The sequence below is a fragment of the Zootermopsis nevadensis genome, unplaced genomic scaffold, assembly GCF_977971745.1.
Source record: "Zootermopsis nevadensis isolate Lab colony 2312 unplaced genomic scaffold, Znev_1.0 Znev_ptg000016l, whole genome shotgun sequence".
Lineage (NCBI taxonomy): Eukaryota > Metazoa > Arthropoda > Insecta > Blattodea > Termopsidae > Zootermopsis > Zootermopsis nevadensis.
In genome coordinates, this window is record NW_028259148.1 from 9,753,668 (window position 1) to 9,771,570 (window position 17,903).

The following is a 17,903-nucleotide window of genomic DNA, read 5'->3' on the forward strand; positions in this document are numbered from 1 at the left end:
GTTACTGCAGACAGCCATTTAATAGATGAGTACAACAGCAAAATAATATCCTGTTAATTCATTCTGTCATTTTCCCGTATTCTAGCTCCTCTCCCACTGTACCTTATCCTATAGAGCTAAAGAGCTCAAATCTGAACTGTACTTAACCAAAAAAATAATTGTGATCACAGCTTGAATTAAGAGTAGTAAGGGCTAAGAAAATAAGGGAAAAATAAAGTATTACATAGCTACAGCAGACAAACTATGTGCATAATGTACAGATATATAAAGTTAAGTTGTTCTGAAACATACTCAGGAACAAATGTACAGCTACAGTAATTACATTTAATAAATTGAAACATATTCTAAAAGAAGAAGCTAGCCAGAATAAGGATGGGAAACCATTCTCTGCTCTGGATATTTTTTTTGTGGAACTGAATACTTCATAAATGTGTTATTATACAAACAATTAACGAATTCCACATAATATACATAGTTTTTAAGATCCTTCCACTCTATTCTGAAAACTAGGATACAGTTTGAAAGTTCTGAAGATTTGCTATGGTTGTAAGATTTGAGGTTTTCACAGCGGTGAGTATGAAGATTTCCGTCTTCTGGGTTGTTGCGCCGTGTAGTCTGGTCGATACGATGGTTAGCATCGACCAGACTACACGGCGCAACAACCCAGAAGACGGAAATCTTCTTGCTATGCTTACTGAGATTAGAAATATTTATGAGATGAGGCTAAACAATCTATGAAATATCAGCAAATACAGAAACAAACATATTCCATTATTTAAACAGATGAGATCAAAGCCACTGATGATGGCTGTCTGCTGGTTGTAACCCCATGTGGTGTGAACAGAGGCAGAAAATACATCTGAAAAGTTGGTTAACTTCTACCAGAATACACTCCAGAACACAACTACCTTAATACCAACTGCAGTGAGAACCTCAAATACTACATGAACAGCCACTCATTTCAGACCAAACACAATAACGACAGAAACTACTGCTACTGCGTTGAAAGAGCAACTAGCCATAAGCCTTCACAATCCAAAACCATTTCTGATTTTCAAATAAGGTTGTAATAATGGCGACTAATATTTGGATATGAAATTATGTTAATCGAAATGGCAGAAAAGGAAACTGATTCCAAACATTCCATCCAGTAATGTTCTAGTGCCTGTATGGATTTCTGATCACGTTCAAGATGTACGTTGCACTTAGAGAGACATTTTCTTTTCTTGTTACCTCCTTATCACAATCCGATCAAGTTAATAAATATGTCGTAAAAGAAAACACGACTTTCAAACTTTGCAACACAATCGAGTTAGCTACTAAAAGTATTCATAACATATGTCGACACCAACCCTTACGATAGTGATACCACCACAATAGCGGTGATACCAACGTTCATAAAAACAACACAAATTCTTTAGTCAGTAACACCACCACAGCTGATACCAACTATTAAATGTACGTCCTCGTATGGGATAAACTCAATGCGTGCATTAATTTTATCTGTATGCGCATATCGTGCAAAACTGAATCCTTGCATTGCTTTTATATGCCGAAAAACCGTTATATGCAGTAAAATAATTATCTATTTATTTTGTTGCTAATGTTCCAGACTTCTGCACGGATTGTCAATGACGAGGGAAAAAATATAGCGACTGTTTATTTTTCATGAGGTTGGTTATTATGTGTTCTTTGCACAAAGTGCATATCAGGAAAGCAATTATGAGATGGTAGTTTCTGTATGTCCGTCCAGTCGATTAAACCCGAGGACCACTGGGCGGAATTGGGCCACTAGTGATACAAATTGACGGAAGGGTACAGTCTTAAGGTTGATACTGAGGTGCTGCGAGCTGGTGGCCACAGCGGGAATTTGTTTGTTTGCAATAGTTACCATCGTGGTTCGTTCTGGTGTTTTGGGAATCAACCGGTGTGTTCGTGAAAGTTAAGACTATTTCTATTGGGATGGGTTAGGTTGCGATGACATGTTAGTTTCGGTTATGTTTGGTTAAGTCAGGTACGTTAGGGTAGGTTAAGTCATATTATATTAGGTTTGTTCAGTTTCGATTAAGGAAGTTTAGGTTAGGATAAATGTTTTAACACAAATGTCTAAATGCTGGATTTTGAATGTGCGAATTATAAAGTTTTTCTTCTTCATTCTTAAATTTAGAAAAAGTGTGGAACTCTAAAGTTGTGGGTGTCTTCAAATTTTGAAAATTTAAAAGATTTTTTAATTTTCAAAATTCGTAAATTTATTTTGCGTGACAAGGCCGATGTAATACCTGTATTTGAACGTCGAAAAAAACCCGCATGTGGTGAATTTGTATTCTGGAACGGAATGCACTTTTTCGAGCATTCGGATAAGTTACAAGTTTAATTTAATGAATTATTTCAACGTCACTGGTTAGTCTGTAGCCATACATTAACAAAAGTAACATATATTATGCATCAGTTCATAAAAGACTTTAAGTAATATGTCATCTGTAATAAAACTGGTAATTTAAAACACAAGTTTGTTTGTGACCTGGATACTGTTGATGGCAAAAGTTGTTACTGCCATAATTACTTCAGTTGTACTTAGTTTTATTGGATGTGATTCTGCAGTTGTCATAAACGTCTGTGTCCAGTATGTATTGCGTGACAAACTGCATGTGCAAATAAAGTAACATGCAAATGTTTGAATCTGTATATAGTAGTAGGCAGAGGACGGGCGTAACTTGCTTGAAGTAACAGGACGCAGTGGCTAGATAACCCAGTCAGGTTACATAACACACCTCGTTCCCGGCTGGCATTCTTTCCAAGGAAACCAGCGCAATCTAACCCACCCGGAAACTACGGTAGACAGTTCGTGACTCACACACAGAACATTCTATTAATTTTTCTTACCAATTACCTCAAGTCCCGTGTGCTTACTTTCAGATTTCAATTCATCAAATCTGATACCAAGTATCGTTAAAATTGGAAAATGGTCAAAAAATTTGAAGCAGGTACAATGGTTTCCTGAAGGAACGAAAGTGGGATATAATTTTTGTACATTCCTACTTTTCACGCACACCAATTCTCTCTGTTTCGTAAGTGCTCATTTTGCAATCACTACCAAACTACACATTAACCTGATGATGACCATTTTTAGTCGAAACATGTAGTTCAGAAACAAAACGAACCCTTGAAAATCGATGGAAATTAGCGTGTATAAATTGACTGTGGCAACAATGTAAAGAATCCATAAACAGATAATAACTTACAGAGGATGATGATGATAATAATAATATAATAAGAAGACAAATTTTTGTAGCTTACAAAAGAAGATCTGGAAGGGAAAACTTAAAGTCAAATTATAATAGCACAAGACCAAGAGCTAAACAATAAGTATTATGCAGCCAAAATATTAAAACAGGTACAGACAGCAAATGCAGATTATGTCAGCAATTTGATGAAACGACATTTTAACATATGCAGGAAAGCTGGGGTAAAGCTAGAAAACAAACATTGGTATGAACACATCCCGAAGACAGTTGAGACAAGTCAAGATAGCCAAATAACTCTTAATGGAACCAAAAAGTCAGAACAGATAGAACCATCCCAAATAATAAACCAGATATTATAATCCGAAACAAAAACGGAACTTGCCTCTTGATTGACATAGCAATACCGACTGACAGGAATGTGATTAAGAAGGAAGCTGAGAAGATCTTGAAATACAAGGACCTTCTCATTGAAATACAAAGAATGTGGATAGTGCAAACAAAGGTAATCCCAATAATTATAGGAGCAACAGGAACTGTCTCCAGGTCACTCAGAAAATATTTGGCCAACATCCCGGACGAACATGATATCAGGGAACTGCAGAAGACCGCCATTTTGGGATCTTCATACATCATTCGAAAGACGCTGGAAAAGACGCGGAAACAGCTGCTGCACTGTACCTTAGGGACAAGGTTTGTCTCGGGTACATGGAAGTAAATATCCTGTAAAATAGAGAATATATGGAATAATAATAAAAGTGTAGTGAAGTAAGATTACTTTGGTGCTGAAGGCTAAATTGGGCTGATTGTTCCAGCCTCTGATGATGATACATGGGAATGAAAAAAAATCGGTAAAATATTGACAGGTAGGTTTGATCCAGTAGCACGCGGTCCATTTAGGTCCCACATCGACTGTCATGGTGCTAAACCCATGACTACGAGGTGAGAAGCCAGCGAAATTAACAACTGCGATGTAAATTTGAACATCTGAATGATTATGTAGCACAGCATAACCAATATGGCGCAATGCGTACTATCTGACCTTAGATCTTTAATCAAGATAACCCTGCGAACCATGGCAACCATCGTATCTTAGTGATTTTAAAAGTGACTAATTGCACAGTAAGACACATGAGGTCACTGACATTCCGTTAGGAATGTTTGGTTTAACCCTTTAGTTTCTAACACGAAACCAGGTAGATCTGTGACTGTTGCTGGTGGTTTATAGCTTCATTGCAATTGAACGGTGTTCCACCTATTTTATTCGATCACTGCAATTTCTCAAGAGGACGTAGAAGAGAACATAAAGTTTCTTAAATCTGCCACAACTTCTCTGTGGATACAGAAATCGGGCTCGTGGATTTTAGAGCCATTATTAAAATATTACTATCCTTCCTAATTTACCCTGCTCTTTTTATATATATTCTCATTACAACTCACGAAAAAAAAAGAACATTTATCTGTCAAGTATAAATATGTTGGAGCGGATTTTACTTCTGTTTTCGTAACCTATGCAGTAACACATTCTCTTAAATTATGATACACAGACATAAATAACAATACATTTCTCCGAAATAAAGTAAGTTATGCTTATATGATTCAAATCTAACATTTTGCCGCAATGTAAATAATTCCTGAATAGTCAGCACATTAGCTTCCATTAAGATAATGTGCCTCAATTGATTATACTCGCTTCTAAATCCTGTTTATGAATGAAGTGACAAAATGGTTGCAACATCACATTCAGTGGCTACAAGCGATACAACTTTAACCAGAGTTGCTCCAGTCAAAGTTGCCAATATTTTACAACAGCTAGGTATTTCTGCATGGTCAGGGTCACATTACAAAACCATGACGTCAGTACTGTCACAATCACACACATCAGCCAACTGTTGGCTAACAGAATTCCTGTAAATAAAACTTTCTTAAAAATTAACTTACACGGCGTAACGACCATTAAGAACACAACAAATATTAAAAATTCTGTACTGGCTTTGGGCATGGGTGTGTTTTCGTATATTTCTGTGCTGTGCTGTACTCTCATCAGCAGACATCTTGCCAAGGACTCACCAGTTCAATCCCAGGAATTCTATAAAATGTTTAAGAACTTACATTTTCAGAATTACTTCTGAAACTTCTGATAAATATTTGATATTGATTTTATTACAGTAAGTTTATTCGCCCTTTTGCGTTCCATAACACCGACTCAGTAACAACTCTGCCTCATGGAGACCTCCATAAAAGTAATTTTTCGGTCTACACAACAAATTTTAATTTTTACTACGTACGTATTAAATAAGGTCACTTTATGTCTTGGTCTCTTGTACAACCATTACATAGCGGCAAACAATACATGAACCTCTTGCATCCATTTTGTTCTATTTATAAAAGGGGTAAAAATTCCTAAGTGATTAGGCAAAAATGTTTTATTATCTCTCTAGCATTTTTGACATATTACTTACTATTTACCTGTTGAATATTGTATTGCACAGCCCAATAGAATTATTTTCCTTCACTCAAAACCTAGGTGCATTACAAAGCAAAAGTATTATATAATGCTACAAGTGCACACTTCTTGTAGTTAAGTTACTTGCTTAGGACCTACTGTGGTAACGTGTAACGGGTTGACACGAAAAGGCGCTAAAATCACATTCTAATACATAATCACGTAAGAGAATGTTATTACGTGATCTTAGGGCAAAATATGTATTATTTTATAATCGTGTTCATAATGAGTTTCTAAACAGAAATTATGCTATTTTCAGAGTGAAATTTGTACACGTCAAACTACATGGAGCACAATAAATTTTCAGAAGCTAAACATCGCTCAGCTGGTCGACAAATTCCTCGCCTTTTATAGAAGCCGAAGGTTCACAAGAACCCTCAACTTGTTCCTTTACTAACCAGATGACTCTATTCAATGTCCTCATACAAGATATTTTACTTTTTTAAGATTCATTTTATCATGTCTCCTATCAATGCTTAGGTACCCCAAGTAGTTTTTTTAATTTCAAGTATTCGGACCAAGTTCTGTCTGTAGTTTTTGTTTCTCTTATGAGCATAACTGCCAAATAAAGTTTGTCGAAGTATATAAATTATAAAGCTAAAGTAGGATTTGGGGTTTGTGAAAATGGCTGTAATCTGGGTTGTAGCCATTGACCTGGTGATGGAATTAGCAAGAACCTCTTAAACGTTGATAGACCTCCACCAGACTACACGAAACTATCGACGCCAAAGTTAAATACTGTGTAATTTTCTTGAATCTCCTGTTACTTCCTCCCTCTTAGGTACTACGAAGTAACTAAACGTAAGTATTGGTTACGCTGCTTTGTTTTTGAACTAATAAAATGAATAAATTCCGCAAAATAACGTCAAATTTCAATCCGATATTGAAGGAGGTGCCTGCATTAAAATTAAAAATGTGTTATTTTAAATCTCTGTTAACATACATGGGTACAAGGACTCTTAGAATATATAAAGCACCGTATAAAGTTGGTGTATGTATATATATATTATTTTCTCCATTCACCAGCCTGTAATCTTTCTTGAAATAAGACATAAAAGTTTGGTTACTACGAAGTTATGCGCTGTAAATGTGAAGCTAAAACTGTATTCAATACAAATTTGTTCTTTCCACGAGTGGTATGCCGGAGCGCGTAGTTGACCACTTACATCCATATAAAGCCGAGGTTTAATGTATTTAAGAATGAGCTATACCTTAACTTCCCCACACGCGTAGTGCTTAGAATGGGATACCTTTTAAACCATTTGCAGACGACGCTCATCTATGTATCGTCTACCACAAAACACAACACGTCTCCATTAAAACTATTAGCTGGTTAATGCTCTTTATGGAAATAACTGCTGTTTACTCTCAGAACTAAATATCAGAAAATGAACTCTGTGGGGAAAATGCAGAGCTAATAAATAATAAAGAACTTTGTACATTGAATATATCACTGTGATCTAAAAATAAATTGTTAATTAAACGGTGCTTAAATAAGCACTAACATAATTTATCAGCTTTAGTAGACATACAAAGAAATTTCACCGAAAGTAAATTTAATCACTTTCTTTTAAGAATGTTTGTTATGGACAACAGTTTTAGTTTTATCAGCGTCATCTTTGGGTCTTATAAGTCACGCACCACTAATTAAACTATTTATTAACAGTTGTAACTTAATTGCACTGAAATTAGTTAATAAGCAAAAACTTTCGCTGTGACTATACAAGAGCCCACGCAGGTCGCATCATGTAATAACCTGCTCGCGCCAGTCCGTCAATTGTCTTTCAACAGTCGAAGTGGAAGAATGCCTCCTAGTAATTCATCTCTCTTGGGCACAAATATTCTCCTCTGCACCTTCTCAAACGCCCTCAGTCTACGTTCCTTCCTAAGTGTCAGAGACCAATTTTCACACTCATACAAAACCAGAGAGAAAAAATTTATAGTTTTGTATATTTTAATCTTTGTGGTTTTAGACAGCAGACGAAAAGACAAAAGTTTCTGCACTGAATGGTAGCAAGCAAAACCCATATTTAAACTGCTCTTAATTTCTCCATGAATGCAATTTTGATTTGTTACAGTTCTCAGATATGTGAACTTTGCCACGTTTTCAAAGGATCCATTAGCTGTGTTTATGTTAGATTTTGCCCTGCATTCTGGTGACGAGATGTCAACATTTACTTAGTTTTCTCTGTGTCTTCTTCTTGACCAACGTACTTACTAGCATCAATTAGAGTCTCTGTGTTTTTCTTTATGGTAATTATGTTATCCCCAATCGATGTACATCATTAGCATATACCAATAGCTGATGTGTCCCGTTCAGTGACAGTCTCACCGGGACACTATTTTTTTCTGACGTTGGTGTAATTTTTCTTTAGATACAGAACATGTGTCAGAAATAGGAGGTGTAACTCTTCTATCACTTTGTATTATTTATCGAAATAACTAAATCTAGAAAACGTGTCTTTGATTATTTGATTTTTGCATCATGACGTAACTGAATAAGCAGAATAGAGGTTTTTGGTTTGGCTCCCCGCTTTCCACACTATCCCAAGATATATGGAGTTCTTTTTGCTAAAATATTAACCCTAAGTTAAATCGGGACAATACATTCTTTCCATCCCATTTTGTTCAACCGAGTTAAAACGAATCGTGAAGGAATTTCGTATATCAGTCTCTAGATGTTAATAAATTGCAGGCAGCTGTAATTCTTAAGCCACGTGTTGTTACGTATTTTCACGCTAAGTAGCACGCAAATCCAAGGAATTCTGTACTTCGGTGGCACGTGTTACAAATTTTCACGCTGTCATAGTGGCATTTTTGTGCTCTGATTGTGAAGAAGTATGTTCTTACGAACAATGGAAAGTGACCTGGAATAAGAATCATTACAATAAAATGAAGATTATTGTACAGTACGATTAAATATTTGTCATCAAATCACACCAGTAATTATACTTTGGTGGTACATTCGAAACGTTAAGTAAAAAATAAGATTTTTCTGTATGGAGAAGTCGAAAGTCTTTTTTGAAATAAGACTTTTCGCAGGGGAGAAAATGTTATATGTACCCTACAAGCTTTATATAATTGTATTACATACGAAGACCAACACGTATAAGTACCAAAACATGTGATGTGCTTAATTCGTATGGCGACGCAGAAACTTTATGTAACCGCCTATAAAGTAAGAAAGCATTTAATCTGCGAATAAAAAGGCTGGTGCCTCGAGTCATCTTTACACTGATTTTACCAGAAAGAGAAAGTACAGTCACACACAAAAAAGGGCACTGCCCTAGACCTACTGTCATGTTACATAAAGCTAGTACGTGTTCATGCGTGGGGTGGCTGCTTACATGAAGACAAGTTGACAATAACACATAGATCCACCTACTATTTACATCTTAAACAAGTTTACTGCTATAAATCAAAAGGACAGTAAGTGATTGTTGAAGAAATTAATATTTTAACTAGAATCGTGAATGGGATATAATTGATTTCTTTTCAAAGGAGAGACGGGAGTAAGTGAATGGAATTAGCCGGAAGTAATGTAGACGTTACTCAGCTTGAGGATTAAAAAAGGAAAGGTTTCTGTGATGTGGGGACAAAACAGTGCAAATTATTAAGTAGCCATACGGGCTTAACGAAGGCTTGCCCCGTGGGTTTGTTTCACCTGTTACACCATTAGTGATCGGTATACGTATATAAGGACTTCACAGCTTGAACCATTCAACCAGAACCTACGTGTACTTCAGAGTATCGTTACAAGATATTGGGTAAAGACCAACAAACTAGTGACGTCATAAAACATGGTCAATTTTGAGGTAAGACAGCTCCGTACTGCCATTTATCTCATGCCGCACATTTAAAAAGTAATTTAACCACGTTGTATCAAGAGCAGAAGTCATTTAGTGTCAGGTTGAGATGGATATGAAGTACAGGAACTTTAACAAATAACAAATTAACCATGTGAAGCCCAAGTTTGGCTAAGTATTGTTTAATAATTCAGACCGTACTTAGAAAAACACAGCTTCTATTACAAAAATTAAGTTGTACATTTTTACGGAAATAATCCCTGTTTACAGCGAGCATCATACAAAATTCAAGATCACAAAATGCAGATTCACTCACTGTTACAGAAGGTAACAAAAAGATTGTTAAATCAGGTGGAACACATAGACTTGAAAAGGTTACAAGTATTTGAAAAAAATCTGAAAATATTTGGAAATAAGTGGGATGAAGTGATCCATTTCAGATATTTTTAACAAAAGCCTGAGTGATTTAGACAGGGGTCTGCATATGTTGGCTTCGTGTTAGAAAAAATTAGGTGTCGCCAAACTTATGATTAAATCAGAACCAAATGCACATGACGTCAACTTCGGCCACAAAGACACATTTTAATTACTTTATAATGTAGTAAATGTTTACCAAAATAAGATAAAATGAAAACATGTAACTTCTAGAATTCAAGATGGCCGTCTTCTTGGCTGTCGTGCCGTGTAGTCTGGTAAAATTTTATCGACGTTTTAGAGGTCTTTGCTGCCTCATCGCACTGATGATAGACGCAGCAAGGGCCTCTGAAACGTCGGTAATCTTCTACCAGACTACATAGCACAATGACCCATAAATCAGCCATCTTTAAATATGTACCATGTTTTACATGTTTTATCAGTAAGTTTATGCAACTTTGAACGCACGTTCTGAGATAAATTAAAAAAAGTACTCGTGCTCTTATGTAAAGTGGTCGTTGAAACTGTCCGATCTAAATTAAGATTACAATGGTTTTACTAATTTACATAAAACTTTCCAATATTACAATAAATTTAAATCCAGTTATTGTTATAAACCTGTTTTCTTAAACTTGTAAAAGTAGTCACGTAAAGAAATGTATAATATATGAAGTATCAACGAAGTAAATAATTGGGCATGTATTGAAGTAAATCGTGTATCATAGCAAGAACGTTTCCGGAGAATCAAGAACTTCAACTGAACGCGTGACCTCAATTACAAAAGCTGTTATGACGGTTCTACTTCGCGTCTTACTTGTTACATCACACACATCATGACAACTGGTCTCAAGTTAATTCACGTGCATGGTGTAAGATGATCACGCTTCTGCGTCACATACGAGCTCGTTTTAATCTTCCCTTAGGACAGCAAAGTTTGCAATGGGCTAGTAAAGTAGCAAAGATAATAAGAAAACATACAGAAGTTTTAAAGAAAATCTCTTGAGAAACGGTAATTTTAAGGACAGAGAAGAAAATATGTAGACAAAATTACTACGGAAGTTTGTGATCTCAAAAGGATTGAACTGGCTCACGATTGTGTCTGATGTCGTGCTTCGGCATTTGAGGTATTAAAACTTCCTAGTTCTGCTATCGGGAATTTAGTTAAACTGGAACCAAATGGATACGAAATTTCTTGACGTAAAAAGTGTAACTTCATCAGTTATATACTTTATGTAAAGTTGACTGAAATATTTACCTGAATTACGAATTAAGATACATGTGAGAGGAAACTGACGTGACCCATTTTATGATACCAACTAAACATTTGCTTGAAGCAACTCAGAAAATCAACCAGACTTTCCATTTAGGACACACGAATACGTAACAAGAGTGTTAAAAATTGGTCAACTGGTCTAGTTCTCGAGCAAAACGTTCAAAAGGAACAGTAATGCCAAAGAATACCGATAACGTAACGTACAAAAGATACAGAGAAGCAGATGAACGGAAACTCAACCACACAGCTAAGAGTTAGTCACGTGTCACTTGAAGAACAGATGGCGCTGGCTGCAACCACTGCACCACGAATTCAAATAGAGGACCGTAGAAACCTCAGTTACGACAAATTGCTACCCGGCCATCATGTATGAATTATATCAATTAGCCTGCCTCGCTACATTCATACAGGGCATATTCCGGCAAGATAGATTTTCAGCAATATCTCCTCACATACGGTAAAATCTTGCCTAGAATTTATCATGTACCTTCATAGACTCACGGTGAATACTTCGATAGAATTACACTACATTTGTACCAGATTACTAACAGTATTTTTATATATTGATACCGAATACACCCTGGTATCGTACTTAGATTCATATCGTAAACACAGCTTTTCCGTGTTCTCACGTGAGCAGATGCGTAGCATCCAGGGTGACCTTGACTCTAGAGGTTGGTGGAGTCACGCGGGTGACTTGCATCAGATTTCATTTTTTTCCCCAGAACGAAACTGTTGTTGGGTTGCGTTTTAAATGGCAAACAACACCTTTTTCATCATATTTCTGTTATAATAGGCTAATTGCCTGTTCTTTCAGGTCAAAGAGAATCCTTCCACCTCTTCGCGGGTCTTCCTACGTTCTTTTTCCTTGTGGCGACATGCCCCTTACAATTTTGCAGATTCTTTGTGGATATATTCTACTGATATGGTCATTCCAGTATCTTATACTTAACACCCACGCAGAAACTGGCTGTATGTCACACTGCTCGAATGTCTTTCCTTATATCCTTTCCTTGTGCTGTAATCACGAAATGAAATATTTTACTAAACTTAGTAATAGTAATCACAAAAGATCATTAATGCCCACACTTGCTACGAAAAATCGTTAAAGAATCCAGCTTAACGTGTATGGAAGAACTTAAGGAAATGTAGATGAGTGATCGCAGTTTGTACTTCTGCTGTCAGGTCGTATGTCTGGCTGCCATGCTGGTAGTTTCTACAATCGCCGTGCCAGTGTATGAGCAGCACCATCAAGTGGAGGAGCAGCATTACGTGAGTACACAACCTGTAAATCTAAAGCAGCGCTCCCCCTAAATGATTCTGCTCGTCCGTTTAACACACATTAATTATGTCCAAACATTTCATACAAAGATATCGACGTTCCACATTTCCTATCAGTCACAGCGGAACTTTATTGAAAATTATGACATGGCTTGCTAACTGGTTGACGGTAATAACTAAGAACTGAGCACCCAGGCACAATTTCTGACAGTTTGAAGTCGTCTTCCTTGTGTTCGCCTAGCGAGGTCGAAGAAAATACTGAAACACTAAAGCAGAATGTCAGCTTATCTGATAATAATTGCACTGATTTACCTTTAATTGCCGCTGAGCTAATCTACTCAGTTCAGTGTGAAGATATTTTGATGCAGTGGCAAGACTGTTCCAGCTCCGAAGAGAAAGTTATGCAGCACTGCATGTCCTGAACATGTAAGAAAATAAAATATGAAAAGGAAACTAAATTTAACTGAGTTTACTTTTGTAACGTTAACATAATCCACATTTTCCTAATCGTCGAAGTTGTTTGGAATACAATTCGTTGTTTAACCATGTGCCACTGCGAGTAACACTTGCTCATGTAAGATACCTCAGTTCGGTTCCCTTCAGGCTAATAATATTTTGGGAGAAACGATTCGAAACGTCTATAACCAGCTACAAAATTTGACAGCGTTGTAACCTATAAGAACACAAACATCTTCACCGCCATGAGAAACTTAGTCCCCAAGTAGGTATGTTGTTTGCATATACGCTGACTTGATTTTCAGAAAATAACAACAAATTTACGTCGTCCCAAAGAGTCCAGTCAAGGTTTGTGCCTGCACAAAACGTCTTTAAATTTCGGACCATCAGAGAAACAGCAACTACAGTAGTCTTTAACGAACTGAATGCTTTAATGTCAGAGGAAAATCGTGCAACGTTACAACACAAATAGCGGAGCTCAGGCGAGTTACGACAGCTCATAACTCGCTGCGCAGTAACGTTCATAACGCTACACTGTTGACTTAGAACCACGCTGTAATGGGGGTGGCCTTAAAGCATGCCATTTGATGATAGCTACTATAAGTGAGTTTGCCTTAATGCGTAGGAACCAGCTCGTTACGAGTTCAAATATGGCGTGAAAGACGAGCACACACACGACATCAAGGAACAGTACGAGAAGCGAGACGGCGACAAGGTGGAGGGTTACTACAAGTTGGTTGAACCAGACGGCACAGTCCGCACTGTCAAGTACACGGCCGACAAACACACCGGATTCATCGCTCAGGTCGAGAAGTCCGGACACGCCACTCACCCTCGGCCCATCAAGAAGGTTATTGCTCCTGTCAAGAAACTGGTGTACCCAGTGAAGAAGGTCGTCTACCCTGTCAAGTACCAATCCTATGAGCCAGATCTTCAGCAAAGTTTTTCGCAAGAAGCTTCCCATTATGAGGTACCTGCTCAAATTTATTCTAACGAACATTCATCTCTGTCTGACGGAAGTCCTGGAAGTTACAGTAGCTTTATCATTGGAGGTGGATCAGAAAAGTACGGGCATCAACAGTAAGACTGCAGCAATAACATTTACATCATCAGTCATCAAATTCATGATACTGGCATTCGAATAGAATTATAGTTCACATAATTTACAGCCTATATATAATCTGAAAAATTATCATATCTTCCTCTCAAAATATTTTACATATTCCTTGGTATTTTTGTTTGAAGGGAATATTTTACCGCCCTCTATTTCTGGCCATACATAGCAAAGGTCACAATACAAAAATGAGCCACTATAAGTCAGTCAGAAATTAAGTTTCTCAAGCTGGACAATCGTGGTTCTATTTCCGGCATGCAGACCGCCGTTGGGCCTACATAGATTCCTACCAGGTTCACCTTTATTCGGTATCAACGTTAGGAATGCATGGAAACATACCTCTACTCCCACATACGCCTTCATACTTCATAAACCACAATATAAAAATTACAAAGCCTTCGCACTGTTGCGAATTGGCATTCAAAAGATTTTAAGAAATGACCTGTTGAGTATGAAAATTCATGAACAAATGTAACCTCTTGTATAAGTGTAACTTCGCCATTTACAGCCACATAAGATGTACCATAATCATCACGAGTCTCACCAAATCATAACACAATAATCGCTACATATCTCACGATCGTTGTAAATATTACCTCAACTTTCTACTTATCTGAAGCTTTATTCATTGTGTATTGTGTATATTGCATTTGTAAATAAACATTTCAAGTTACGTATTTTACTTGTCGTACCTGAGTACTTAGCTCTCCTGCTTCGTATTTGGGTGGTCACGGGTTGAAATCTCGACCCGAAGACTGGCTAAACTAACTGAGGTTCTTTTATGATTTTTCCCAGTCCCTCCGAAGAGTATCTTAAATTAGGCTACGACCGCTTTCTTTCACATCCTTCCCGATTCATTACTCACTGTCATCGTATCTCATCCAACACTACCGTCGTGAAATAAAGTATAAATAAATAAAATTAATTTATTGATTTAGTGAACATAACGTGGTTTATACACTTTGATTCTTGTGTATGCGTGAGTGATTGTCAATATATTTTATATAATGACTTCAGAATGGATCTTAAAATATTATAAAAATCGTTATAAAGCTACTCTGCTTTAACTAATTACATAATGAAGCAAATCCTACCTCAAAAAGTACGAGTAGTTCAGCTGATCAAGAAATTCAACGTATTTTATTGAAATGGAGGGATTATTACCGAGCGTCACTGTAATCATATTTTCATAACCCCTGTAAAAGCAGAGAAAAATATCATTTTAAATGACAAACCACATTTTCTATCCTAACTTTAATTTTCGCATGATACTACAACCTTTTTGGTAGACCGCGTTTAATCAAATTTTCCGCGTAAGGCAAATTACTTTCACGTTAAATCGAATCCGCGTTGTACAAAATCGCGTTGGAAGAGGATTTACTGTATCTGAATCTTTACAACGGCATATATCTCAACGTAATTAATTTACACTTATGAATCCCAACTACACCGCCAGCCTGAACGAGGAATAAAACAGAGCAGATCTGGTCCATAGAAGTAAATCGACAATTGCTGACATACACATGAAGTATTTTCAGTTAAGAGAAATGGGAGTAGCTGTCAGAGTAGCAACTCTTATTAGCAATTAATATCTCTCCTGTACAATTTTTACGACTACTTTTTAGAACTGGTTTCATAACATATGCTGCCGGTCATCCAACATTAATGGACAGTTTTACTTGCAATAAAGTACACCAGACACCAGAAGACACAAAAACATAATGAATATATGTTGTGTACGTTTAAATGAATAATAATGTTACGTAAATAATGAAACTCGTACTTTTGCCACGTGACCCCATGGATTAATGTACAGATTATTAGAACTTTCAAACGGTATTTGTCTTTTTTCTTTAAATCGCAACAAACAAAGACGCTTAAAGAATATAAAAACTCTGTTGATCAGTATTTTTGAAAAAAAATTAACAGTCGCATATATAGTCAAGAATTTCTCCATCTTTTACGGAAACCGGGAGTTCATTGTCGTAGTCATAAAAGCCCGTACTGGTCCCTAGACTATGTCACATCTTTGTAACCTAATTCTTTAATGTGTTACGAATTATATATTCCCATCAGGTTTTCTGTACTGATCACGCAAATAAGGTTGCTTTTCCTACTAGTGTATTATTTAGATATCTCAAAATATTTATGTACATAAATAGTTGTGAAATTTATTTTAGGTGTCACAAAACTGCGAATAAAAAATAATCAATAATCGTAGTAACTAGAACGTCATATTAATTTTCGTGAGATTAACATATTGTAGGCTTCATGTATTAGCGACGGTGGTCTAGCGGATTGAACGCTGGCCTTGTAATCCTGGGGGTCTCGGGTTCGATTCCCGGCGGTGCCCGAATTTATAACTTGTGTTGGGCAAGGCCGTGGTCTAGGCAACACGAAGTTTTCCTCCGTGGCATCCCAACAATTACTCCATTCACACACAGAAGAAGGCAATGGCAAACCACTTCTGGATCATCTGCCAAGAACGTATATGAACAGGTCCCAGTCCGAGAAAAGGATGGAAGGATCCTGTTCATATGGACCTGTCGTCAGACAGAAAACTAAATAAATAGGCTTCATGTGTCTCTCTTCTTCTTAACAATTCAAGATGGCACCACCTAAGTGTTTTCTTTGCAGCGATTTAACTATAAGTAAATCACATGCAGTTAAGAATATAAAACTTTCCTGGTCAGATGACGTTTTGTAACTGAACTTATAAAATGTTTAAAACTACAGATAATGTATAAAACTGTAAACACAAGACAAATACCCCACTGATTTATAAAACCTGCGTGATGTGTGTCGATACAGGTTCTGATACACAAATGTTCAGATCGTTGAAAGCCATGACAAAGTTGAGAAAAACGTAGAATGGCGCCAAATTGAACAAAACAGAACCACATGATACGTAATTAACGAGAAAACCAAGACAGTCGCGTTCATCTTGTTTAAGTTCACGTAGGACCTGAAGTTCTCACAGCTGAGAGTATGAAGATGGCTGTCTTCTGATTTGTAGCGCCGTGTATTCTGGTCGACGTTTACCGTTTCAGGGGTTCCTGCTGCCTCCATCATCAGGGCGATGACACTTGATGACGGAGGCAGCAAGGACCTCTGAAACGCTAGCAAACGTCTACCAGAACACACGGCGCTATAAACAAGAAGACAGCCATCTTTTATTTATGGTAAGTAGTAAAGGCAACATGGGAAGTAGCTTAAGTTGCGGTGATATTCTCATTTTATTTCCATCTTTATTTTTGAGTGTGCTTTAAGGATTATAATTTCGTGTCGGTATTCGAGTTACTACGAACTGTGTCACTTCTCGTCTTCTTTGCCATCAAAAATTATCTGGGTCTGTAGAGTGTAATATAACAAAATTATATTAAAGGTTTCATTGTCAACAGTGAATTCTATTTCGTATTATACCGCACCATGTGACACGTATTGGGGAAATCGGAAATACAAATGAAGTGCAACTCTGAAATCCTGAAGGGAAGAATTGTGAAGACACCAATATTAATATAGGACAATATTAAGAAGGAACTTTAAGGAAGTAGACGGAATAATGTGGACTGTATTCAATGGACTTTAGATAACATCCAGTTCTGGGCTGTTTTGAATATATTTGCACCCGGTCAATAAGGAGGAAATTCTAATTCGTTATCAGTTGTTATGAAGTATTCTGCTCTACGAAATTGGCTGTGGTGTTAACAGGACTGCCATTACGTCGCAGTTGCAAATTTTATAATCTGACTTTCTTTGCTGCTGTAACCACAACAGTTTCTTTCTAGGTCATTAACTAGAATTTATGAAC

The 17,903-nt window shown here is 36.8% G+C and overlaps 1 protein-coding gene across 1 annotated transcript; it reads left to right on the plus strand.

Moving 5' to 3' along the window:
* The first annotated feature begins 9,482 nt into the window (after window positions 1-9,482).
* On the plus strand, window positions 9,483-14,769 carry LOC110828670 (uncharacterized). Its single transcript, XM_022061596.2, has 3 exons — window positions 9,483-9,563; window positions 12,427-12,513; window positions 13,604-14,769. The coding sequence occupies exons 1-3, from the start codon at window positions 9,549-9,551 to the stop codon at window positions 14,060-14,062; spliced, it is 561 nt and encodes a 186-aa protein (XP_021917288.1). The 5' UTR covers window positions 9,483-9,548; the 3' UTR covers window positions 14,063-14,769.
* Window positions 14,770-17,903: the final 3,134 nt, after the last annotated feature.

What these genes read in the sequence shown, in the direction of transcription:
- LOC110828670 (XM_022061596.2), top strand. An exon ending in AAGTGGAGGAGCAGCATTAC is followed by an intron (nt 12,514 to 13,603) that starts GTGAGTACACAA and finishes CTTAATGCGTAG; the next exon opens with GAACCAGCTCGTTACGAGTT.